At 36.5% G+C, this 26,474-nt stretch overlaps 1 protein-coding gene across 1 annotated transcript in view; it reads right to left on the bottom strand.

Annotated features, from left to right (window-relative positions):
* Positions 1-26,474, bottom strand: part of LOC142353381 (supervillin-like) — a 73,088-nt gene that overhangs the window by 14,687 nt on the left and 31,927 nt on the right. The window contains exons 10-12 of the mRNA XM_075405612.1: positions 6,273-6,431; positions 5,543-5,799; positions 795-1,008 (exon numbers count right to left, since the gene is read on the bottom strand). Of these exons, the coding sequence (XP_075261727.1) occupies positions 795-1,008; positions 5,543-5,799; positions 6,273-6,431 (630 nt within the window). The remainder of the gene's footprint in view (positions 1-794; positions 1,009-5,542; positions 5,800-6,272; positions 6,432-26,474) is intronic.

Consider the following 26,474-nt stretch of genomic DNA (forward strand, 5'->3'; position numbering starts at 1 on the left):
CCGTTTTCTCACTCTACTTTAGAATTAGAGTGAAAAAATTTCACGCCTCGCTTTTTCGCTCCACTTCCTGTTTCGGCTTGACCAAAATCGCTACTCCAACTTGACTTCAAAAATCATGAAAATGTGAACAGATCTTAAAAGACAGCGCCCCAATACAATTCAAATTCTTTGAATTGTACAAAGGATAGCGCTTAAACATTAGCCGTTTGAGAGGCTGACGGCGGCTATTGATAAACATGCACAGGTTAACGCAAACTGTCGGAGGAATTTCCCCTCAACGACTGGTACGGGGGCTGGTTTTTAATCTGGCTGCCTTTAGTTTAGGGGCACTAACGTCATCTGGTAAAATGAGATTAGAAACGTGAGGGAAAAGTGTCGATACCCAAAAAAAGCTGCCCTAAACCAAAAAAAATAATGCCACCGTGCCTTCCTCCTGAAACGTACACTTAGTAATTAGAATAGCTTTAAGGGAAGAGCACAGCGACCTTATGTCCTCAGGCGCTACAGGTTTCAGGAACAAATTCTGAACTAGGATTTTTTACTGTGTCCAACAGGTTCTTTTGGTGCATAATATTAACAAACTCCAAGCTCACCTACTATATAAACATAACCGACCCTAGGTATTCCTAAAAATGGAATTTCTCACCTAAGATATAACTCGTTCTTAATGGCTATTTCACAAAAGAAACTACGTTTTCTGCCCACCACATATTTTTTTCAAATGACAATGAATTTGTATCACAGCACATGTTCTGTTGAGTACTACCCCAGTTAAGGCACTGAAGAGAACTAACTTGTTCGAAAACAGAAGAGCGGCCGAGACTTTCGCATGTTTTGCGTCCTCATCTGAACACATTGGGCCCTTGATGACGTAACAAGATTGAGGACTGCGTGTTGATATGGCAATATAGCACAAATATGGTCTGAGCATGTAATTTGGCAAATGCTCAACCTCAACCAGATGACGCTCTTCGTTGAAGGCACCATGCACATACAGCAGGCGCATCGCTAAAATATTCACACCTGCTCAATAATTAATTTAATGTTGGCGCAATTGTTACCTCAAGCTGCTTTTTTCATCCCCAATTGCTCAATGTGCAGCCGCTGCCAAGTTATAAGAATTGTACGCGTAAAATTTGGGGTGAATTCCTTATAACATAGCCGGCAGATAGTCAGAAAATAGCCACCGTTGACGCGCAAGATGCACATTGGGCTTAAAACAGAAAAAGAAGAGGAGATTGAAATCGACGAAATTTTCAAAAAGTTTCAAAAATTGTTCTAATTCAGTGTGCAGTTTCAAGTTAGATTCTAAACCTATATGTATTAAGCTTATACTAATATCAGCTAGCAATCGCTCTAATGAACTTTGATAAGCTAATGCACTCTCACTTAATGACCGGGCTTTATCGGTTTATCCCATTTCTTTTGATTTTGCTCTTTTCACATTGATCATATTCACTACATTGCGTAATTCAATGCGTGAAAGAATTTAAAATCCATTCAGTAGAAACAGTGAGTGAAGTAAGTCAGAAGCCAATCGTGAAAATCGTGACTTATGTAAAACGAAAAACGTGATCAAAAGGTAAAGCGAATTGAAAAAAAAACATAGCAAAAAACATAGAAAAAAACAATATAGCCTGACGTACAATTCAAAGAATTTTCATTAACTAAACAAAACTAGGCCTAGAACGGACTATGAGTGAGCTGGGGAAACCTTTTCTTAAAAAAATCAGAAAAAAAACATCAACGTCAAAATGCCACCAGCGAAATGGAACATTGGATCAAACAAAAAACTAGGCCTAGAATGAACTACGAATTGATTGGGAAAACCATTTAAAAACCCAAACCAAAAAAATGGAAAAAAAACAGTAAAGATTAAATGAAATTGCCGCAAGGGAACAAAAAACCACTAGCGAGAAAGCGAATTTTTGTTCAAACACCGTTTTCTCACTCTACTTTAAATTTAGAGCGAAAAATATCAACGCCGCAAAATCACTCGCTTTTTCGCTGCACTTCTTGTTTCGGTGTGACCAAAATCATTACTCCAATTTGACTTCAAAAATCATGAAAATGTGTGAACAGATCTTAACGTGTGACAAAAACAAAACCATAGCCGAAGAGCTCCGGAAACGACTCGAAGTGGAAATTAACTTAAACGTCATCCAAGTACTTATCAGATAAAACTTTCCTCCACTAATTTAGGATTATCGTGAGGCAAAACCATAAAACAAAAATAAAAACAAGAAAATCAAATCTTAAAATATGATTAAAAAATCTGATCAAATTTTGTCATAACTTGAGACCCCGAAATAACTATCTCTGCCAAAATTACTTAATCAAAACAACTAAAACCACTTATGAGATAATTTTAAATATGTTTGAAGTCAAACCATGAAAAAATAAGCTCTTACAAACAACTTGGACTCAAAAACTGGAAAAAGTTAATAAATCTTTTAATGTTACAAAAGCACATTAATCAAAGAAAAAATTCTTTTCAGCCAATACGGTATCCAGATTTTTGCAAAACATTAGGCAAGTCATAATAGGCTAAGAAACTTGTCTAAAAAACAGAAAAGAGATAAACTGCAGAATTAAGAAAACTTTCTGCAGATTCAATTTTTGCCTATTTTTGTCATATTTCTCAACAAAAAAAGCTTTAATTTATGTCCAAAAAACTGTAGCCACTTATTATTTAAAAATTAATCAAGTAATAGGGGTCGTTTCAATACCCATTGTAGGCAGTAAAACAAAACAATCGTCAAAAAAATCGCAAAAACTAGCCGAAAAATTAATCAGCAAAATACATGAAAAATCACCGAATTAGCATAAAATTCATATGAGGTTCCACAAACCTTCAAACCACTGCCAAAACCAGCCTAAAGTTAAAACAAAACCATAACCAAACCTCTAAACCAAAAAAATTGAAAAAAACTGCTTTAGAATGTCGCAAGTGAGCAAAAAATTTCGCATACAAAATTTTTTTTCACGACTCAATTTCTAGCTCTCTAGAAAACAGCGATATGAACAAAAACAACTCTCTTTTCGCTCCACTCTTCATTTTGTTCAGCAACAAAATCACTCCAAATTTTTTCACGTGTTTCATTTCCTGCTTCAAAATTTACTCCAAAAAATTGATTAAACATAGCCGGCAGATTGCCGGAATAGCTGCGAAAGAATAGACCTGCGTGCCATATAATAGAGATAGAAACAGATACAGATCTAAACTCGAAAAATCGACGCCGCTCAAAAAACTAGGTAAAAACATTCAGCGATAAATTAATAAAGCTTGTTAAAATTCATTCCGCAGAAGCCTCTTATTAGGGACCTTTACTACACAAATGAGTTCCTTTGACCTTAAACAAATTCAAACTAAACTTAAGTTTTAAAGTGCAAAAGTCATTTTATTGAGTGAGGTAAGTCACGTATGATCAAAATCTAATCACGCAAATAACCTAAAAACTTTTGCTAAAGCGAGTGAGAAATGACGTCACGCGCGCAAATGCCGTTAGTGAGAGGAAGAAGTCATTCAGAAAATTTGACTTTTTCAGCTTTGCTGTGTGAAAAAATGTAAAACGAAAAAAGAGCGTCAGACGACGAAACAAGAAAAACAAAGAGCACCGCAATATAGCTTCGCTCAGCTTACAGCTTCGCAGCTATAAAAAAGGACTTCTCCAATACTCCTCTCCGAGTCGTAAAAAAGACAGCGCCCAATACAATTCAAACTCTTTGAATTGTACAAAAGGAGAGCGTCTAAATAATAGCCGTTTGAGAGGCTGACGGCGGCTATTAATAACATAAACATACCCGGCAGATTGCCGGAAAATAGCCGCCGTTGATTCCAATAAGCATGACTGGGATTGAAATAACAGAAGATATTGAAAACAAAAAAGATTTTCGTACAAAAACATTTTTTAAGTCCGATTTATTTTGATGGCATTTCGTAGTTGAACATACTTCTGTTTCTTAGAGAGAGGCTACAGGGGCTACTATCAAACATACCCGGCAGATTGCCGGAAAATAGCCGCCGTTGATTCCAATAAGCATGATTGGGATTGAAATAACAGAAGATATTGAAAAAAAAAGATTTTTGTGCAAAAACATTTTTTTAAGTCCGATTTATTTTGATGGCATTTCGTGGTTGTACTTCTGTTTTAGAGAGAGGCTACAGGGGCTACTATCAATACAAATAAGCATTAGAGATGGTAACTAAGACTTATAGGAACGACGTTCAATTAGCGGGCATCTAAAATTGGGCTTTATGGGTTTATCCCGTTTCTACTTCTGACTTCAATTTTTTATACTGACTCTGTTCATTTTGAATTGCTTTGCTGAGCAACTGATGTTCAAAATCACTTTTAGCAGAATGAGAGAAGAGAGAAACTAGCCTAGAGAAGTCAAAAAGATTTCACGCAAAATGTTGAAAAGGCGGCAAAATGAGGTAAAGCGAAACATTTTTTTATTCGACGAAGTAAAAAAAAAAATAGGAGCGCTATAATAGCCGGCTGAGAAGATGAGGGCGGCTATTAATAAAAATAAGCATTAGAGAGAGGTAACTAATACTTATAGGACCGACGTTCAAATAGCGGGCATCTAAAATTGGGCTTTATGGGTTTATCCCGTTTCTATTTCTGACTTCAATTTTTTATACTGACTGTTCATTTTGAATTGCTTTGCTGAGCAACTGATGTTCAAAATCACTTTTAGCAGAATGAGAGAAGAGAGAAACTAGCCTAGAGAAGTCAAAAAGATTTCACGCAAAATGTTGAAAAGGCGGCAAAATGAGGTAAAGCGAAACATTTTTTTATTCGACGAAGTAAAAAAACATAGCAGGACAAGTCCTGACGTACAATTCAAAGAATTTTCATTGACTAAAAAAACTAGACCTAAAACGGATGAATGGACTATGAATGGATTGGAAAAACCATTTAGAAAAAATATCCGATCCAAAAAATTGAAAAAAGAGTAAAAATCAAAGTTAAATTGCCGAATGTGAACAAAAAACCACTAGCGAGAAAGCGAATTTTTGTTCAAACATCGTTTTCTGACTCTGCTTTAAATTTAGAGCGAAATAATTGCACGCCGCAAGACCACCCGCTTTTTCGCTCCAATTCCTGTTTCGGCGTGACCAAAATCACTACTCCAATTTGACTTCAAAAATCATGAAAATGTGTGAACAGATCTTATAAAAAAGACAGCGCCCCAATACAATTCAAATTCTTTGAATTGTAAAAAAAATAGGAGCGCTATAATAGCCGGCTGAGAAGATGAGGGCGGCTATTAAAAAGTTGAATATAACCGTCATTCATTACCGACAACAGCAAGAGGCAAATTTAGAACTGCTATAGCATATTTATGTTACTCATTACTCACTGCAGTTCTTCACCGCAGACATAAGAAACAGCAAAAAATGCAAAGCAAACCTTAATTGGTTTTATGAGCAACAGAACCATAAGTCAGGCTAATTTGTCCAACGATCAAAATCTAAATATCTGTTCAGAGAAATCTGAGAAGGAACATGGCCGCGCAATGTTATTCATCTTACGCGGTTTCTGCAGAATAACAGCAGATGACTGGACCACTAATTCTCCATTGAACAATCTCAGAAAAGCAGCCGGCTCTTCGCCTTGGACCACTCGAATCTGTTTTCCTCCCTCCAGATCTAGATCGATGACTTTATGCGCTGAGTGCCCCAAGTCCAATTTGCTGGCTTTGGACCCTTGCCAGAAGAAATAAGCTACCTTTTCGTCTTTAGGGGCTTGCTTCATCAAAGTGTCTCGCTGTTTCACGCCTCTTAAAGTCCTGAAACAAAAACAACCATTTAACGTGGATGGGTGGGGGTGTGTTTGGTTGGGGGTGACGGAGGGGGTTAAACTTTTGAAAATTTTTTAATATTTGTAATGAGACGTGCTTTTATGGTCAGTGGAGGTCAATATTGGAATAATTTTCCTAATTATTTGAGAAAGGAGTCAAATTATAAATGTTTTAAAATGCATACAATGTTGTTCTGCCAAGCGTACTAACCGCAAGGACAGCACTTATGCGATCAGAAAGAATGCTGAAATCATCATCGTCATCGTGAAAGTTCTATGATTAAAGGATGGTAATTCCTTCAAGTTATTGTAAAGCTGGTAACATTTGAGAAAAGGTGCTAAAATCATCATAGTCATTTGTAATTTCAGTACAGACTGCATAATGTTTGTCGAAATTATCATCAGAAAAAAATCAAATTACAAATTCAAACTATAAATTGCTTGTAGTGTATACTATCTAACTTGATTCCAGTCTGCTCCGTGTAGAAGCTCCACCTAACAATGTATATCTCGTCATCGCGGAACAGACCCACGTGGTCCACCGATTCATCCAAAACCGGTCTCAACTGGCTCTCACTCACTGGCCAGCACTTCACACCTGTTGTGATCACTTTGTGCGCCCTGTAAAAATATTTAAATCTTTTAGAAATAGTATAACTGTACCGATTGCTTTAATTACTGCGACAAAATTATATTCGTTATCTTTGAGAAGTTAAAAATTAATTGAGGCTTTGTTCACAGACTAATGTTAGAAATAATTGTCTCCAGTGACTAGAGGGTGCGGATTGAGTTGCAAAAATAAGAGGGCACGATGATTGCCCCCTAAAAATTGCCCCCAAAACATGAAGAATTTATATTTCCTCAGGAACTTCAGCGGACAGGTAGATAGAGAAATAGAACCCATTGACAAATTTTCCGATGCAATCTATGAAAGCAATGAAAAAAATTCAATATTTTTCACAAAATTATTTTTATGAAAAAAAAACTAAATTGCTTATTGTTCCGACCCCACTTGGGGGGGGGGGGGGAGGAACTGTTCTCAACTGCTATTATTGTTCAGTCAATATCAGTCGACCGATATATTTACCTAGAAACATAACTTAGAAATTTACTAAAGCAAAATTTTGCCTTTTCACGATTAAATTTGTCTCATCAGAGACAGTTACCTCAAAATTGTGACCAAATCGTTGTTTTTGTTCTTCAGAATTTAGATCGATTTTGATCTTTCTTTCAACTAGATTAAAAAGTCTTGCTCAGCTAACTTTTTCTTCTAGGGGAAAAACAACCTGCTAATAACCTCCCCAGATCTGTTCTAATTTGAGAATACATCGTTCTCAATTTAAAAAATCATCAACTTTTGATTTTTCCCCATTATTTTGATTTTTCCCCATCTCTACTTGATTTTTCCCCATCTCACTTAGTTATCTCAATTTTAGTGTTAGAAAATATACCCGATTAAAATTGAAAGAATTGTTCGAAAACGATCAGCGAGCTAAAATTTATTGCAGCTTGCCTTAGTCGGGGTGGGGTAAATTAATGGGGCTTGACATTATTTGAGCCCCATGGGTTTTTTGAGCTCAACATTATAGGTTATTATTTACAACAACCACAAAAAAACATTAAAAAAAGTTTAAACATACCCGGCAGATTGCCGGAAAATAGCCACCGTTGATTCCCATAACTCTATTGGGATTGAAAGAAAAGAAAACATCAACAAAAATTGATTTTTGTATAAAAACATTTTTAAGTGCGATTTATTTTGATGTCATTTCGTAATTGAACATACTCCTGTCTCTCACTGAGAGGCTACAGGGTCTAGAATCATTACCAATAAGCATTATAGATAGTAACTAAAATTCATGACAACAAAGCTCAAGTACCGGGCATCTAAAAATGGGTTTATGGGTTTATCCCGTTTCTATTTCTGATTTTCATTTTTTTTATACTGACTCTCTGCATTTTGAATTGCTTTGCAGAGCAGCTGCTGTTTAAAAGGATTTTGAGCAGAATGACAGAAGAGTGAAACTAGCCTAGAGAGGTCAAAAAGATTTTACGCAAAACGTCGAAAAAGCGGCAAAATGGGTAAAACGAAAAAAAGTTCAACGAAGTAAAAAAAATTGGAGCGCTATAATAGCCGGCTGAGAAGATGAGGGCGGCTATTAAAAATTAAACCAATTTCAGCTCATTTTTCATTTGACTTTTAGTATACGCTACCGCCCTTTGAGTTCAGCTACTGATGATTGTGAATGAGAGAAAAATTTAGATCACGCAAAAGGAAAAAGGCAAGGGCGTAAAAGTCACTAGAAAAGTCAAAACGGTCAAACAATTTTACATGAAAAAGGCCAACATGTTGTCAATAATTATTTCAAACTTCTTTCGAGAGCAAAACTAAAATCTTATATCACCTGGTCAAGCAAAAAAAACAAACTTAACCGACTAACGTCAGGCAAATTGCTCTCAAACGAAAGGCGAGCCGGTGGCCTCGTTAGTAGCTCTAGCTACGGTTTAGGGAGGCTAGATTCAGCTTAATCGAAAGTGCGCGCGCAGGGTGGAGGACGTTGGATTGGGCAGCTTCTAAAGCTACTAAGACTTTTACCAACTTATCCCGTTTTATGTCATGAATCAGAACATAAATTTATGTCTCCAAAACAGTTTAGTTGAATCGCATACTTCAAAATCCAGCAAGCCGAAATAAACTCTCTAAGAGGACTTAATGCCCTCTGGGCGTTACCTGTTTATCACATTCTTGAGGACAAAAAGTCAGAAAAATAAAAAAACAATTTTTCATAATTGAAACTTTAGCCCGGTAAATGGACGCCATTCACAACATCACCGACATTGAGATAGAAACAATTCACAAATTGAGACAAATTGACCGACTTCTTTTCTTTTTTTTCAGTGTCAAAAATTGTTCTAATTTGGGCGCAGTTTCAGTTAGACTAAAACTATACTTAATGCAGCTTCTAAACTGATAGCTAATAAGCTTAATATAAATGTCAGCTAGCAAACACTCTAATGAACTTTGATAACCTAATTCTCAATGACTTAATGACCGGGCTTTATTGGTTTATCCCGTCTCTTTTGATCTTTTGACTTTGACAGTATTCATCACATTGCGTAACTGAATGCGTAAAAAATTTAGAGTCCATTCAGTTCAAACAGTGAGTGAGGTAAGAAGCATCCGACAAATTCCCAAGCAGAGAAACAGACTGAGCATAGCAGATAGTTACAGACCTAGAATTGGTTTTTATGGACGAGATAGATCAGAGCAAACTCGGAACGCATCATTTTTAAAGTAAAGCCCTCAAATTGCTAAGTTTATTGGCGGATTTAGCGCTGTATTAAACACAATATTCGACACCAGTTCTCCCAATTAATTTCTTCTGAAAAGAAATGATTTTCCAAATAAAGATCAACGGTTTAAACTTATGATTGAGAGCGTTTAATATCGCTCTCACTATGAGAGCAGAGACAAAAATTTTGGTAGAATGATTTCAAGTATATTTAAGTGAAATGTTTATATTCATGTGCTTGAAAGAGGGTTCACAGAAGTTATAAAATAGTGTTATTTAACACTCAAATTTATTTTGGTCTAATCGAGTCTCCACCCACTATCACACGCCTCTCCGATCACAAGAGGAAAAATACTTTAATAGCACTGCTCTTCAGGCGGTCAAAAACAAGTCATAACAAAAAATGACGTTTCCATCAGAAAAGAGCAAGAATTCGAGGAAGATCAATTTTTAAAAAGTAGGCAAAGTCCTGAACTACATTTCGAAAATAGATTTTTCATCAACCGAATGAAACTAGTCCTCTAAATGACTTGGAAAAGACTTTAAAAACCATTTAGAAAACAGTTAAAAAACGCGAAAAATATTAAATTGCCACATGGTGACACAGAAAACCACCCTCAAGAAAATCAATTTTCGTTCAAGGTTTTTCATTCTACTTCAAAAATAAAGTTAAAAATTTCAGGCCACAGAAACACTCGCTGTTTACCTCCACTTCCTGTTTTGGTGCAATTAAAATCGCCAATCAAGCTTGACTTCAAAATAGCCACAATGTGCAAACTTTGTGTGACCAAAAAGGACCACTGATGTCTGGTGAGGGTAGTCTGTTTTAATAACTTCTCAAATGAGCTTCGAATGCTTTGAGCTCAAAATAGACAAATTGTATGTAAATTTAAAGATTGAGACCAATTTCGGCGCAATATTTAATAGACTTTTAGTAGTTAATCAGCCTCAAGTTTAATTCAGCTCTTTCAACTTGTGAATGAGATCAAAATAGACAGCAAAACTAAGAGGCGTTAAGCTCGAAAAGTCAAATCGGTCCAGCAAACATTTTGCAAAATACGAATGCAGCAATGCCTTCAGATTTCGTTGAGAGCAATAAAACACGAGCGCAGTAATCTCCAGCTTAAATAGCTAACGTGGCTATTCATAAAGCTGATTTGGCGGTCACTAAAGGCCTATCATGAGCTAAAAGATACCGCATGATCAATTTTTTACTCATTTAATTTTAATATTCCAAAGCCTAATTTGAGAAAAAAAGAACTTCCTAGAATTGTCCGGCTACGTCAAATGCAGCACAATTAAACAAAACCGACCACCGCCATAAACATTGCTCTCGAACGACAAGTAAAGGGTTGGCTTTCGTCGCAGGTAACTCAACCATAGCCTCAGAGGGTGACCATAAAAGGGGGAGGGTGCTGAGGGTAAAAATGTTCGAGATAGGAAAGCTGTTGTTCAGTGAATAGAGGCCCTCACACTTGAACAGTTCATCCCGTTTTTGAAGACGGAAAGCCAACTTAAATCACTAAAGCGGGGAAAGTCAAAACGATCACGCAAAAAATTTGCAACATAGCTGACAGATTGCCCGAAAATAGTCGCAATAAGTAGTATATCGTGAGCAAGAGTGGGGGGGGGGGGTAAAAGGAAGTACCTATGTATTAACATTAGGTATAGGCTCCTACCCTCCAATTTCCAAAGATGTACCTCCTCACAGCATGATACTCAAGCTGTTCACACGAAAGGGATTAGCAAGATAATCCTTTAATAATAAATTAGGATGACTCAATTACAGTTACGTACGACTTTTCAAAAATGCACCTCACAGCATGACACAAAGCTGTTCACACAAAGGGGGATTAGCTAGGTAATGTTTTAATATTAAAATAGATAGGATGACTCATTTACACTTATGTACAGCTTACGTGATTTTCAAAAATGTACCTCACAGTATGATACCCAAGCTCTTCACACTAAAGGGATTAGCAAGATAGTGTCTTAACAACAAACTAATAAGGTCATTTACCCACCCATTCCCATATTAACAAAAAAGTACAATTTTTTATTTTTTATTTTTACAGATTTTTTTACAATTTTTTAAATCAATTTTTTGTTTAAAATAGTGTTTCACTGTGTCGTTTAAAACTGAAGTTCCAATTTTCCGATTTCAGAAAAAGTTGTATTATTGTTTTGAAAATGTCTATTTCTTATTTTTTTTAGCCAATCACATAATCTGTCAGATCTGATTTTGGAATGATGATGCTGAAAAACATTTACGATTCATTTTGTCTTTTGTCTTGGTTGAACATAAGTAGCCTAAAAAAATGCAAAATACTCCAATTCTTCCTTTACTTCCTTCAACATCTTTTCTTTCTAGTTTTCATTCAGATTTAGATTACGCTCCTTTCACGGAAGCATCAATATTTAAAACGGTAGTAACCGATAACAATTTGGAATTATCTTTTGAGGTGGATTGCACTAGAGTAACAATTAAAACTCAGACAACTAGCTTGACACTTCCGAAGGATTTGTGGAGAACTTTAGAGGCAGCTAGACATCATAACCTCCACCTAGCCGAAGAAAAAGTCAACAATTCATTGCTTTCTCTCCAAACTTATTTTCAAACCATTGAAAGAATTCGAAAAGAACAAGGGTTTCACCCGTTGAAAGACAGCAAAGGAATTATGTTCCCGTACTCTTGTGACATAAATCACTACGGTGTTTGGTGGGTAGAAGACATGTTCTCCAAGCATTCTGACTCATTTTCGAAAAAACCAGAAGCCTTCAATCTGCCCGATTTCAAAGACCTTATTCTTCCTCCGATCCAGGAAACTGACAATGAAGAGACTCAATCATCTCATCAAAAAACTCCTTTCTCGAACTATAGGTGTTCTCCAATAGAATAGTGAGATAACTCGCTTTTGTTCGATGCTAAATTCTCCCTCACGTGACTAAATATAGACAACTCATCTTTGGCATCACGTGATGTTACTAAAAATAGAAGTGACATAACTATTACGTCATGATGCACGCTCTATTTTCATTGGTTACGAATTATTTTACAACATCTCATTGGATACGAAGTTTATTTTTCGCTACTGCTCTCGTTCTTACTTAAATTTCATTGGTTCAAGATATCAAGCCCTTTCTTGAAGACAATTCATTCATTTGTTTCTTTCCACTCTCAATATTCAGTTACCCTTGTATACCCAACTTTTCTACCTTAAAAACTCATTTTTACTTACTGATGGATCAAAGCTCAGTCTCACCTAATTCCAAAAAACAATTCTCCTTTCCCATCCGCAAACGAAATTACAAGGGAAAACCATTTGTTCCCTCTCCACAGTTTGATTGCCACAATGAGAGCATGTTTTCTCTATTTAAAGACATGAACGATAAAAAAGACAACACCGACTCAAAACCAAATGAGGAGCACGATGGAAGAAACAACTGTTGGTCCTTTCAAGAATACGGTAACCGGAAGTTTCAAATCAGCATCCCAGAGGAAGCAATCAACACAAACTCTAACTGGACTCACTTGAAAGCATTTCGCGAAAATGTGGAAACTGAATATATTCTGCATCAATTTCTGATGCTATCGACCAGAGAATTGAAGCTTGTTATTGAAAAGATACCTGAGATGATAAAAGAAGCACTACTGTTCGAACCCACTGTAGGTACTGCGAAGCTGGTGATTGACGAAACTGTGTTCCAACCAACTGATGTTGAGGAAAAAGCAAAATTTGATGTGTTCTGGGAGGTGAGTGAGACTGCTCGACGGAAGGTGTGTGTGACTAGAATATTTTTCCAAGATGATCCGAATCGATGTTATTTCACAATCAAGCTGTTCACACGAGGGACTGAAAAGGACAGTTTTAGAAGGAAATGCTTTCTTTCGGTCAGAATTGGCGAGATGGAGAAACTACACAGAATGAGCGATGAAAACATTTCAGTGCTGAACAAAGTCAAAAACCAAAAAAGATCGCAAAGTGCATAAATGTAATTGAAAATTTTTACATTGTATGTTGTGATGTTTGTCTTTAATCACTTTTTAAAATTTAATGTTCCAGTACAGTTGCTTGATATTAACATTGAGGAAATTGTAGCGTTGGAGAAAGAAATCAGTAAACTTTTTGTTGGAAATACAAAACGCAAAAATTATTTTTTGGTTGTCTGTCGAAGCTTGGACAAAAGTGTAGATCTGAATAAAATCAACAGAGAAACTCCGCTCGGGGAACTAATAGGAGTTGGTGACTCAAAGTTAGAAAAACTTCTCAATTGGTCAAAAGTTTTTCGATTACATGCTACATTTCATGATGCCGCAGGATACCTGAAAACAAATCTAAATATCGGCCCTGGACATTGTTACATGGTTCCATTTTTTAATTTTATATTGAATTTTTGTTTCTTGGGACATATGACAGGTCTTGCATATTGTTGTTTTTTGAAAATGTCACGATTCCAATTTATCAAAATGTGAAACATTATTTCCTAAAGACAAACAAAAATCAGTTGCTCTCTAATGACAGATCATCTCAATCACGCATCTGACTTTATTTTTGATAATAACAATCAAGAAAGACCTCCTTGGAAAATCTGTGGTCGCACTTGCTCTCGAACAGCTTTTTTGTCAATATTTCAGTGCTTAGTTGTATTAGTACTGCTTCTGTTTTCAATTATTAATCTTATTTTTGCTAGAACTTGTGACGAACGAACAGTTTGGATTGCTATTCTTTCAAGTGCCGTTGTTTATATACTTCATAATCCCAGAACATAAAATGAACAAAATTATTTCAACAAACGAACGAATTTTGATGTATCTTGTTGGTCCTTCCGGATCTGGAAAAACTGTTTTTATCAGTGATATGCTACGAATGAAAACTTTTCAACCATCATTTGATCGAAATTTATACTTTTATAAGCACTTTCGGTCAATTTACGACACAATGATTCAATCAATTGCAGATATAGAATTCATTCAGGGAGTTGACTTTGTTTAATCGATAACTTACCCGCTGACGGTACTAAATAATTAATTATACTCGATGATTCATTAGACATTCTTTCCAAGTCGGAAAAATTCAACGGAATTGCGACAGCCGGTAGACATCGAAACCTAAATTGTGTACATATCAAGCATAATCTCTTCCACAAAAACAAAACTGGACGTGATGCCGAGCTGCAGACTACTCACATTGTTTTGTTCAAATCACCGAGAGATGTGCAGCAGATTGATATCTTGGGGAGACAGCTATGTCTCGGAAGACAACTAAAACAGTGGTATGATGATGCAACACAAGAACCATATGGTCATCTTATGATTGATTTGAGACCATCTACACCTGATTTGTTGAGATACTGTTCAAATGTAACATCATTTCCCTCAGAATTCTTTGTACCGAACAGTCGTGCTCGTATTACTCATATTAAAAATAAACGCACAGAACTATTATACTCTGCAGCTCTTTCGCAATCTCAGCAAGAAATTTCAACCAGCTTTCCTTCTAAATTGTCCTAAAGAGTTCATCAGATTTCTCTGTGAGTGTATTGTAAACTTGATTGAAGGAAACCTCACAGGAGTAAGAAAAAATCAGTTTGTTCGCTTCCAAAAACAACTTAGAAAGCTCACGTCAAAATCAACAACCCTCAATTCCAGAAGATTTATATTGGGCTCGAAAGCTGAAATAACAATATTAAATTACATACCAACCTTGTATGAACAAACTTTCACATTTCTTCAATGAGTGAGGTCAAAAAGTTTATTCTTGTTCCAAAAGAACTGTGGGAGACTAGAAAAAGAACTTAAGACAGATCTGAAATTTCACTATAAGAACAGTCCCGAGACATTGAAAACTTTGAAAGAAATTTACAAAAACAAACGGTTGAAAGTTTCACTTTCCAATACAATTATTGTTGACAACGTTGACACAGGAGTTGATATAAAAACCTTCCTTCATTCAATCAAATTGAAAAACGCTCCAGTTGATCCAAACTATTTCCTAATTCTTAAAGTTCTAAATCTGAGACCATATCTGGTTAAAAACAACATTTTGAGGACACAGTATGGTTCAGACTGGTTCAATTACGGTTTCAGATAGAATCAAATTGCAGAAGTTGTATAAAGGGAAGGGACCAACAGCTTTCGGTTCTATCAACAACCTAACAAAATCAAGTGGAATAAGTCGCGAGAAAGTTACAGAATTTTTACAATCAAAAGACTCTTATACGAAGTACAAAGGGATCAGAAGAAAATTTCCCCGGCTAAATGCGCATGCTCGCTATATTGATGAGATTTGGTTTTTGGATCTTGCACAAATGGATAAACTATCACAATGGAACCGAGGTATCACCTTTTTACTCGTTACTGTCGATGTTTTTTCTCGATTCTTGCGAGTAGAAGCATTACGAAGCAAAGGAGCAGAGGGTGTGAAGGCAGCTTTTATCAAAATGTGTTCGAAAAAGAACGAACTCAATTTCCCGAAAAAATTATGGCTAGATCAAGGAAAAGAGTTTTTCGGAGATATGGCTAATTTCTGCGAGGATGTGGGAGTCAAATATTATCACACTTATAGTGAAACAAAAGTAGCTTTTGGCGAGAGAGCTATACGAACCCTGAAAAACTTAATTTACCGCTACCTGGAGGAAAACGACACATTATCTTACATCAAAGACCTGCAAATGTTTGTTGACATCATCAACTCTAGAATAAATCGAAGTATTGGTTTGGCACCCAAAAATGTAGTAAATGCTGACTTTTTGACTGTCATGTACAAGCGGATGAAACTAAGAAAAAACAAGACGCCTAATTTTAAAGTAGGTGATAAAGTTCGGTTGGTATTAGTAGGGTACAATTTTCAAAAAGGATATAAGCCTCACTATACACATGAAATTTTCCTAATTCGAAAAATAAACACTTTGGCTCCTTTCCCGACTTACTTTGTTGTTGATCAGAAAGGAGAAAACATTGATGGAAACTTTTACGAGCAAGAATTGTCAAAAGTTAAATAACCATTTTTCAATTAGTCGCGCTTGAAAATGGACGGTTACAATCTGCCTTATTTTAAAGGAGTTCCTCGTCAGAGAGGGCGTGGCTTTGGAGCCTTGGCTAGAACAGTCGCTAGAACAACTCTCCCAATTCTCAAGAAATACGTTTTACCTCCAGCAAAAAGAATTGGACGAGATGTAATCGAGTCAGCCATTCCCGAAATTGGAGGTGTTTTATCAGGACAGACTTCAATTAAAAAAGCAGTAAAGAAGACTGCGAAATCAACAATACGAAAACAAGTTGGTGGTGGTATGAAAAAGAGGAAAAACACGAGACAAAGTATCGTTCGGCAAAAAATTCGGAAAGACTTTCTGAAGAACCTTGACTAATCATTTTCCCAAACAAACGTCACAGAGTACAGTCAAACATCATGAATTCGTTTTATCTTGAATTATTATCCAACGGTTCCTCTCAAGTTTATCCTCAAAATACAATGGCTTCATTCACTAATTTTCTTCCCGACAAAATTGAACTGGATGGATCTTGGGAAGTAGCTTTAGTCGAAGTATCATATCCCGGTATATGTTATAACGTTGAAGGAGGATTGATGAACTTTCACTATGATGAGAAACTTAAGCATGTCTTTGCAATTCCACCAGCAGTTTTTAACTCTATGGATGAATTTGTAAAGAGTCTTACAGATATTCCCAAAAAAGCACGACATCCCAAAAACTTAGATCCTCAACTTTCCATCAACATCGACAAAAAAAGTCGAAGACTAACTTTTTGCAATAGAGAATCTCAAAATGTATCATTCAGCAAAAGTTTGGCTGCTAACTTGGGCGTTGAAGCTGACAAACCTGTTATGCCTTATTCGAAAAGATCATACAACACCAAGTCCTGGGCAACGGCAGATCTCCCTATTGATATTACTGGAACACATACAGTTTTACTCTACTTGGATATAGTTGAACCCAATTCAGTCGGTGATGTGAAATGTCCTCTTCTACGCTCCTTTCCATTCAAACACCGAGAGTTCCATAATGATGAGATTTTTAAGAGATCTCAGGTTCTGAGTTATCGCAGTTTCGAACACTTGAGATTCCATAAAGTAATCAAATCGAGCTTCCACAGTATCCATGTAGAATTCAGAAACGCTGCTGGACAGCTTGTTCCCTTCTTCCCTATTGGTCAAGTTCAACTTAATTTATTATTCTAGAATAAATCTTGATCATTTCCTCAATTATCATTATAAAAAACGGTCCGCTAAAATGAATTCCTTGTCTCTCTATGCTAGACTTTGTTGGGAAACTTCCAATTTTAGACCCAATTCTTTGGTCCAATGAACAACAAATATTTCCAACAAATTCCTTAAACGAGTCAACAATCGAATTTCAATTGGAAACTGATCGTACTATTTTCACTGACGTGCGATCTACTCGATTATTCATCAGAGGAAGGGTTATTAAAGGCGATCGAACACGTTTGGATAATGCCGAAGAAACATAATTGGTAAACAATGCTCTTCATTCACTTTTCTCTAATTGCGAAGTCTATCTAAACAATGAACAAGTTCACAGTGCCAATTCTCTTTATGCTCATCAAGCTTTTGTTTCTGCTGAGTTTTCAGGTACAAAAGGAACGAAGGAAAGCTTGTCTCAATGTCAAGGATATCGATACGAGATTGAGCCAAACGATTTGACTAAAAGACCATTTACAGATGTTGGTTTTCAAAAAGATAAAGATGAGTTTACTTTTTACGGTCCGTTGGCAATAGGTCTATTTGCTTGTGAAACTTTACTTCTCCCAAATGTCAACCTCAGACTGAAATTGATCCGGTCTTCTCCAGCATTCTATATGATCGATACTGGTGGGCTGAACTCTGAGGCCTTAATTTTGGAAGCTTATCTTTTTACTAGACAGGTAGCGATCTCAGATAACTGGATGAGAAGTTTTAAAAGTAGACTGCTGCGAGAACCTGCCATATTTTACTGTAATGAAGAACTTCCGAAAACGTTTATCATTCCCGCGGGACAGAACCAGTTTATACAAGAAAATATATTTTCAAACAAACCAATTCGAATGATTGATATTGCTATGAATCTGAATAATGAGTTCAGTGGAACATACAACACGAATCCGTTCTATTTTCGTAAATTTGATCTTCGACAAGTTAAAATTGTGGGTGGGAATCAAACTATAGTAAACTTGAAAACAGAAAATCACGTGAGAGCTTATGCTGAGACAATGAAAGCACTCAAGTTTGACGATGACGGTCCTAACATTCAATACAAGGATTTTGAAAATCATTTTCATTTGTTTTTCGATCTTACTTCAACACAGGAGGCCAATGTCGAAATGCATTTTCCTGATGTAGTTGGAGCAGGAATTCGTTTAGAGCTCTACTTTGCTAACAATTTGACCAATACTGTAGAATTATTTGTTAGTGGTGAACGTATAAGTTCAATTGCAATTGACAAAGAGGGATCAGTTACTAAAAAAGGATAACCAACAACTCTTACGTGTTGTCAACAGGTTCCCGCACCTAAAGTTCAAATATCTCGGTTCCTTCCCTGCTGATCTTCGACCAAGATATTTACCTACAAACACGTTTTGTATAATCAACACAGATCCATCTACTCAACCGGGCTCCCACTGGATTTTGCTTGCGAATAGAAGTGGAAAGCTTTTCTACGGAGATTCTATGGGAGAAATGTTGCAAAATTATGGTATCAAGACAAAATTAAACTTTGGTTCATTAGTACAGGAGAAACTCCAAGATTCAGAATTGTGTGGTTCATATGCTATTTATTTTGCACATGTTTTATTTTCTAAAGTGTCGTCTAAATATTTAAATGATTTTCATATATTGAAGTTCTTTGCTGATGTTTTGTAAGTTTTGAAAACCAAAATCTTTAAACGTTTAAACAATAATCCGTAAAATGATGCAAATGGTTTTCAAAACTTTAAAAGTTTGTAAATTTTGTATTTAATTGATTGTATGTGTATTTGTTTCTAATTCATTTATTTCAAAAAAAACGGCTTTTGTTAAAAACAGATTTTGGTAGGAAAACTGTGAATTAAAAACAGAGGCGATATAAATATAAGACTAAAGAAAACGAGTTATAAATCTAAAGGAGTAGTGTGAATACCATCTTCACAGACTTTACGCTTGGGATAAAAATATGACAGTCCCACTTTCTTTAGTTCATAGGTACAAACTTTCTTGTTGTCAATAACTCTGAAGCCACGAATTGTTGAATAAACTCGCTCCTCATCGAAAAGAACTTTTCTATACTTGTTTAGGGGCTCCTCAATGTTGTTTTGATAGTTTAACTGTGTCTGTTTTCTCGTCGTAACAGCAGTACGTCTTTGAACAACGAGCAATCATTTCAGAGCATCTAAATTCTTCCTTAAAAAGTCCAGGAGTTCTCTTGTCAAAGGCAGCATGTTTTTTGCAACATTCTCGTGGGAAGAAATTGCTGCTAGAGTTTGCTGCAAAGTTATCATTGCAGTCGCTCTGTCTCATCCAGTACCACACTGATCGCATTTCCGGTCGAATGATTTCATCAATTTTTTCCTCACTAAGGGCCATGTAGAGACTATCGGTATCCATTTCAATGAGTTCGTACTTGTTTTTATCACAAAGTGGAGAAGAAGTTGTACTTAAGTTGTAACATGGTGAGTTTGGCGTACTGGAGGATGAAGAAGCCTACAATTATTGGTTCTTTATGCTCGATGCGTGTCTTGCTCCTTTCTACCTCATATATCTGCTCTGGTAGCTCATTCATAGTCTTGAAAAATCTATTGTTAATAAATTTGTCCACCTGTGATCCTTTTACGTACTTGGTGTTCGTATGTCGACTACGGTCCATGATCTGATATCCATACGAACTGTTCCCAATCAGCTTCATTGTCTCCGCAACGATTGTTGACTCCTTATTCTGGTCTCCTTCGCGCCGAGCATCAAAAACATTTTGAACAAAAGTCTCAAAGCAGCGCCGGGGAGTGTATTGGAGAAACCAAAAAACGTCTTTTAGGATCACACCCTTTTCTAGATAAAATAACAAAAGTGGTGTAATAACTGGTCCTCGTTCAAGCTTGAAACTGGAAATGAGCATTTTTCTGTGTCTGGGTAGTAATTCGTTGCGTTCTGCAAACTCGTCCATATGGTCCCCAATGTCGTCTCGTCCAACTTCACAATTCTTGAAAATTGGAGGAGAGTCTTCAAAGTATGGATACATTTCCTCTGGAACCTCAAGACTACAATCGACGACACCAAACAGTTCTCCACGTTTAACTTTCTCAATGAGCGAGTTTTTGTTCATCGATGGTTGGAATGGATAATTTGACTTGAGAAAGTCTTTAATCCCAATTGTGTTTTCGCTCCTCCATTTCTTCCATTGACACTCTCACATCTCTTCAACATTCAACCACAATCCCTTCAGGTACTCTCTTCTATCATTGTCACGTTCTCTTCGCTTCAATCCGCTTTCAATGTCCTCGAAGAGAAGCGGTTTTTCCTCTTGACACTGAAAAAAGTGGAAGAAGCAACCCATTGCTTCAAAAACCGTGTTGCAATGACTACAAAACCCATCAACTAAATAAGGACCGAGCTTCTTTTGTTTCTTGTGTGTGAACTGGGTTTGTATTTTACAATTGGAGTGAACCTGTTGGAAGTAGTCCATGACCTGCTGTTCAAAGTAGCTTCTCCAGTTCCTATTCGGATGGAATTTTTCGGTTTCTTCATTGTACTCCCACTTAGTATAGGGCCCTGTTGGCATCTCTTTTGTCATGGAAAAAGGGTAAAGTTGACTTGCATCAATGCTACTATAGATTTGCAAATATTTTCAGACTCTCTGATCTTTGTTTCCCCGACTTTTGCATAACGTGTAAAAATGATGGAGGGTCCCCCTGTCAACCATTTCCGAATGTAATTATCATAGTCTTTATCTTTCTCACAAAACGGAAAGAAAGCTGCATCTGTTGGCGAATGAAGGAACCTGTTTGCCAAGTTGGGAAGAGTGTAGCCCAACTTCAACATGTCTACTTGTCTGGAGTGGTAAAAACTGATCATTTTCTTCATAGCCTCAAGTGTAGGTTCGACATCTGTGTTATTGTACCACATGAGGAAGTCGCGAAACGTCTGCATGCCTTCTCTTTGCCATACATTTTGGAGCTCCAAGTAATTTTCTTCCGCATTTTGTGGAACTTTCTTGAGTCTCAACTTCTTCAAAATTTCATCCTGTTCCATTCCACCATTTTTCAATTGCACGAACTTATCGTACTCGACTGAAAGAACGTTATGGTTCTTCAACTTGCTCCAAAAGCTGTCGATTGGTGGTAGATGGGATACATTCAACTTCTCAACGCTGTCGAACCATTCATAGGGGAAGAAACCTTTTTCTTCACTCGCTCCATAGGCTTTTAGGAAGTTATCCAGAGTTGTCGCTCCTCCCAGGAAATTTAAAATGTCCAGAAACTGAAGACCAAGAAAATTCATGCCAATATATTTATTCCCCATTCGAACCACTTTGGGAACAACGTTTTTTTCTATTAAGAGGTGATGCAGAAGATACTCTTTGATTAAGTTCAAATCGTACCTCGAACTGTTGAACCCAAACACAGGAATGGAGCTGTAATAGTTCTCAAAATCTTGTCTCAATTTTGATTACATCTTGAGCTCGCTTCTCAGTCTCCTAATTTCAAGATCTTCGTCTTCCTCCTCCTCGGGTTCAGCTTCGTTCTCAAATAAGTCTTCCGCTCCGGTGGGCACCTGCTTGTCTTTCACTGGAACTAGTTGTCGAAGAGCCCAATATTTTTCCTCCAATTCCAGTACGAAGTAATTTAGTTTTTCCCTCATTAGAAGCGTGCTCTTTTCCGCTATATGTGTTAAGTTGGATACAAAATCACGAATTAGTTGATTGGGATCTTCGTTGCAAATGAATATGGGGTCATCAAGTAGGTTGGAAGCTATCGACACGCTGATGGGAATATGTTTTCCAATCCATGAAGTCAAATCTGTGTTTTTGAGTGTACTGTCGGGGACTGTTATTGACTCAAAATCGAATACGATAAGATGAGAAAACAATCTCAGCTCTTGCGGAACATTAACATTTACATCTTCCAGACGTTCAAAAATAGTTTCAGATAACTGATAGGCTCCTGTTGGATATTTGTGTTGCGTGTTTTCTGAGCAGTTTTGCATGTGCCGCTAATAAGTTGAAGGATCTGTCGAAAAATTGATCGCATACGTAGCATCGGAACTTTTTGAGGAACTTGTTGATGTCTGCTGTCCAACAAATGTGATTTTCATATCTCAGTAACGAAGTTGTCTTTGAACGTTTCGTCGAGGAGCGAGGAGTAGGTTCAGCAAACATTTCCGATTTTTCATAAAAAAATGGAGTAAATCTGAATATTTCTGTCAATTAGAACCTAAAGAACAGGAATATCGTCTTCATGTATTCCTTGAAACGTTTCGTCATTTCTCCGTGTCGCTGAGAGAAACATCCGCATCAATTCCATTGTTTTTTGTGTTAGCTCATTGCTACCATATAATTCATAGACCAAGGAACGAAACATACACAAATTGTCTTGATAAGGTTTGTTTTCGCAGTCAGATACAAAACATTTAACTATTGGACTCCTCAGTAAGGTTGATGAAATTGATTGTTCTATGCATCCTAGCGGAACACCACTGAATAGAAATACAAAAAAGTGACATTTGTAACACAATAAAACTTCCACTTTGTGTCTGGACGTTGATTAATTAGATTTGGTAAAAATTCATCTTGTCTCAACATTGATTTAATATAATTGAGATCTGAGTCATCAGAGAGAACCATGGGATTTGAGAATACGGGGTTGTTATCTGCTGCGTAGTAGTAGCGAAATTCGTCAGGATTTTGCACACTCTGCAGCACGAATCCAAACGAAATATTGATTTTAGCTGAACTGGGTAACTCGTTGTAAAAACAATCTAATTTGTCGATCACTGTTTCATGGTTGATCTCCATTATTTTGAAGTTGTGAACTTTCTTTCTGGACAATTCAAGAACCGAGTCTCTCAGAAAGTGTTGAACCGTTTGAAGTTCACTATGAAGAGCGGGAGAGTCTCCATAGAGAGATAAGTCAACTTCCTCGTAGGTGCTAAGAGTTGAACGTTGGTGACTGTTTCGTTTGTGATGTAGAAGTTGATAATAAGTAGAGAAGGATAAGGGACAGCTGCAACAAGAAAACTTCTTTTTGATAACCAGAGACGGTGCATGTACGGAAGCAATGTGTTTTGGCAATTTATCTTGGTCAGGAAATGATTTGGGGCATTGTGAGCAAACTATTGCGTGAAGCTTCTGATGTCTGCTCATATTGGATTTCATAATAAGCTTATTGCAGGAAGAACACTGTTCCTTTGGGTTAGAACTTCTGGTCATTTTCTCTAAAAAAAACAGAGCAAGATGAGGATTTGTTGTTTGAAATCTGTGAAAGTTTGCACGTAATTGAAAAGTGAAAATGAAAGTAAATTTTAAAATTGAAAATAAATTCCGCAATTATTAAACTGATTTTTGAATTATTAAAAGGGAAAATGAAAGTTTGCCTGAGAACTTCTGTCCTCTCTACTGATTTCAAACTCCAGAAATTGTTTTGGAAATAATACTAAAATGTGCACTTCGCTACCTTTTTATTATTAAATTCTTTGGAAAAAATTAGAGTTTTTCGCAAAGAATTAATTCATAAATAGGTATTAGAAATTCTCAAAAAACATGATGAAAGTTTTCACTATAACAAAATACAAAATTGAAAAATGAATATCCAAAATTTTTGAAAAGTTCGTCCAGGAAAATCTTTAAAAGAGTTTTCGACTGATCGATTTTTTAGCAGGGATGACAAATTCAATGTCTTCATCGTTGGAATCAGCTTCTGATTTAACCAACTTCTTTTGATGTTTACGCGGAGCCTCCAAAACTGAAGAGCTGATTTCATTTGGAGATGAAGGAGGTGGCGTCACAGTTAACGGAGAGTTATCGTCAAGTTGCCACAAAGCTTCATAAAGTTCGCGGTCCCGAAGGTGTCCTGATTTTCGTACATAGGTTGGCAGCTCAGTTCGTAATCCATAAATTTCTCTCGAACTTGTTTTGGTACGTCAGTTAGGTTCTCACAATCTTTTACCTGGAGTCCTACTGGTTCCAGTTCAACTGAGTGGAAGTCAGGAACAACTTCGCTGTGAGGTAATACGAATTCACCTCCGTGCTTTATCATACTAAAGTCTTCGAAAATTGCGCGAGGAAGAATAGTACGTTCCTCGGCTAGCCATTGCCCATTTACTTTTTTTTCGGTTACCAGAACCACGTCGTTCGAATAAATGGGAAGAAAAAGATTGATTCGCTGATTCGTTCCCTTTGATATAATTTTGAGGTCCATTCTACAAACATAATCTTAATCTTACCTCCCGAAAATAGATTTTATTAAAAGAAAACTTACCTGTTTGTTTTAGGATTTGGAGGTGAAGTGAAGTGTTGCGTTATCTACTGTTGAGGGAAAATTTTGGCAGGCTAAAATGATTCAGTTTAAATACAGGAACAGACTAAGATTTGTATTAGTTAAATTTGAGCAAACTTACCTGTTTGTATTTAGATTTAGATGTGAAGTGAAGTGTTGCGTTATCAACTCTTGGGGGAAAATTTGGCTGGCTAAAATGGTTCAGTTTTAATACAGGAACAAATCAAGATTTCTATTAGTTAAATTTGTTTGCTTACCAGCTTCAACACTGCAAGTGTTCAACTTGAAACTGTCAATCAGGAGAAAGAAACAAAGTCTATCTTAAGACTGTCAACTTGAAACTGTCAACAAGGAGAAAGAAACTGTCAACTTGAAACTGTCAGCAATGAGAAAGAAACAAAGTCTATCTGAAAACAAAAAGGATAAATTGAAACTGTCAACAACGAGAAAGAAATAAAGTCTATCTGAAAATAGAAAATTAAATTAAATTAGAATTGTGTCCAACTGATTTTTAGAATTTGTTTTGAAATAATGAATAGGAGTAGTGGCGAAGGAATGAGTAACCCAAACTAAATTGTTATTGAGGGATTATATTGCTAATCCCTTTCGTGAGAACAGCTTGGGTATCATGCTGTGAGGGCACATCTTTGGTAATTGACATTCGTAAAGTGTAATATTGTAAGGGGTAAATGACCTTACTGAATTGTTAGGAGATTATCTTGCTAATCCTTTTCGTGAGAACAGCTTGGGTATCGTGCTGTGAGGTACATTATTGTCAATTGACATTTTCAAAGTGTAATATGTGAAAGGGTAAATGTCCTTACTAAGAGATTATCTTGCTAATCCTTTTCGTGAGAACAGCTTGGGTATCGTGCTGTGAGGTACATTATTGTCAATTGACATTTTCAAAGTGTAATATGTGAAAGGGTAAATGTCCTTACTAAGAGATTATCTTGCTAATCCCTTCGTGAGAACAGCTTGGGTATCATGCTGTGAGGAACATCTTTGGAATTTGACATTAGTAAAGTGTAGTATGAGAAAAGGTAAATGACCGCACTGATTCCTTATTGAGTGATTATCTTGCTAATCCTTTTCGTGAGAACAGCTTGGGTATCATGCTGTGAGGGCACATCTTTGGTAATTGACATTCGTAAAGTGTAATATTGTAAGGGGTAAATGACCTTACTGAATTGTTAAGAGATTATCTTGCTAATCCTTTTCGTGAGAACAGCTTGGGTATCGTGCTGTGAGGTACATTATTGTCAATTGACATTTTCAAAGTGTAATATGTGAAAGGGTAAATGTCCTTACTAAGAGATTATCTTGCTAATCCCTTCGTGAGAACAGCTTGGGTATCATGCTGTGAGGAACATCTTTGGAATTTGACATTAGTAAAGTGTAGTATGAGAAAAGGTAAATGACCGCACTGATTCCTTATTGAGTGATTATCTTGCTAATCCTTTTCGTGAGAACAGCTGGGGTATCATGCTGTGAGGAACATCTTTGGAATTTGACATTAGTAAAGTGTAGTATCAGAAAAGGAAAATGACCGCACTGATTCCTTATTGAGGGATTATCTTGCTAATCCTTTTCGTGAGAACAGCTTGGGTATCGTGCAGTGAGGTACATTATTGGAATTTAAAATTAGAAAAGTGTTATATGGGAAAAGGTAAATGACCTTATTATTTTGTTGTTAAGTCATTATCTTGCTAATCCCTTTCGTGTGAACAGCTTGGGTATCATGCTGTGAAGTACGTCTTTAGCATTAGTAAAGTGTAATATGGGAAAAGGTAAATGACCTAAATAGATTGTTAAGGTATTATTTTGCTGATCTGTCGTTTGAACAAATTGAGTTTCATGCTGGTTCGAAATGAGTAGTTATTAAGAGATTTAACT

The sequence above is a fragment of the Convolutriloba macropyga genome, chromosome 14, assembly GCF_964194025.1.
Source record: "Convolutriloba macropyga chromosome 14, txConMacr16.3, whole genome shotgun sequence".
NCBI lineage: Eukaryota > Metazoa > Xenacoelomorpha > Acoela > Convolutidae > Convolutriloba > Convolutriloba macropyga.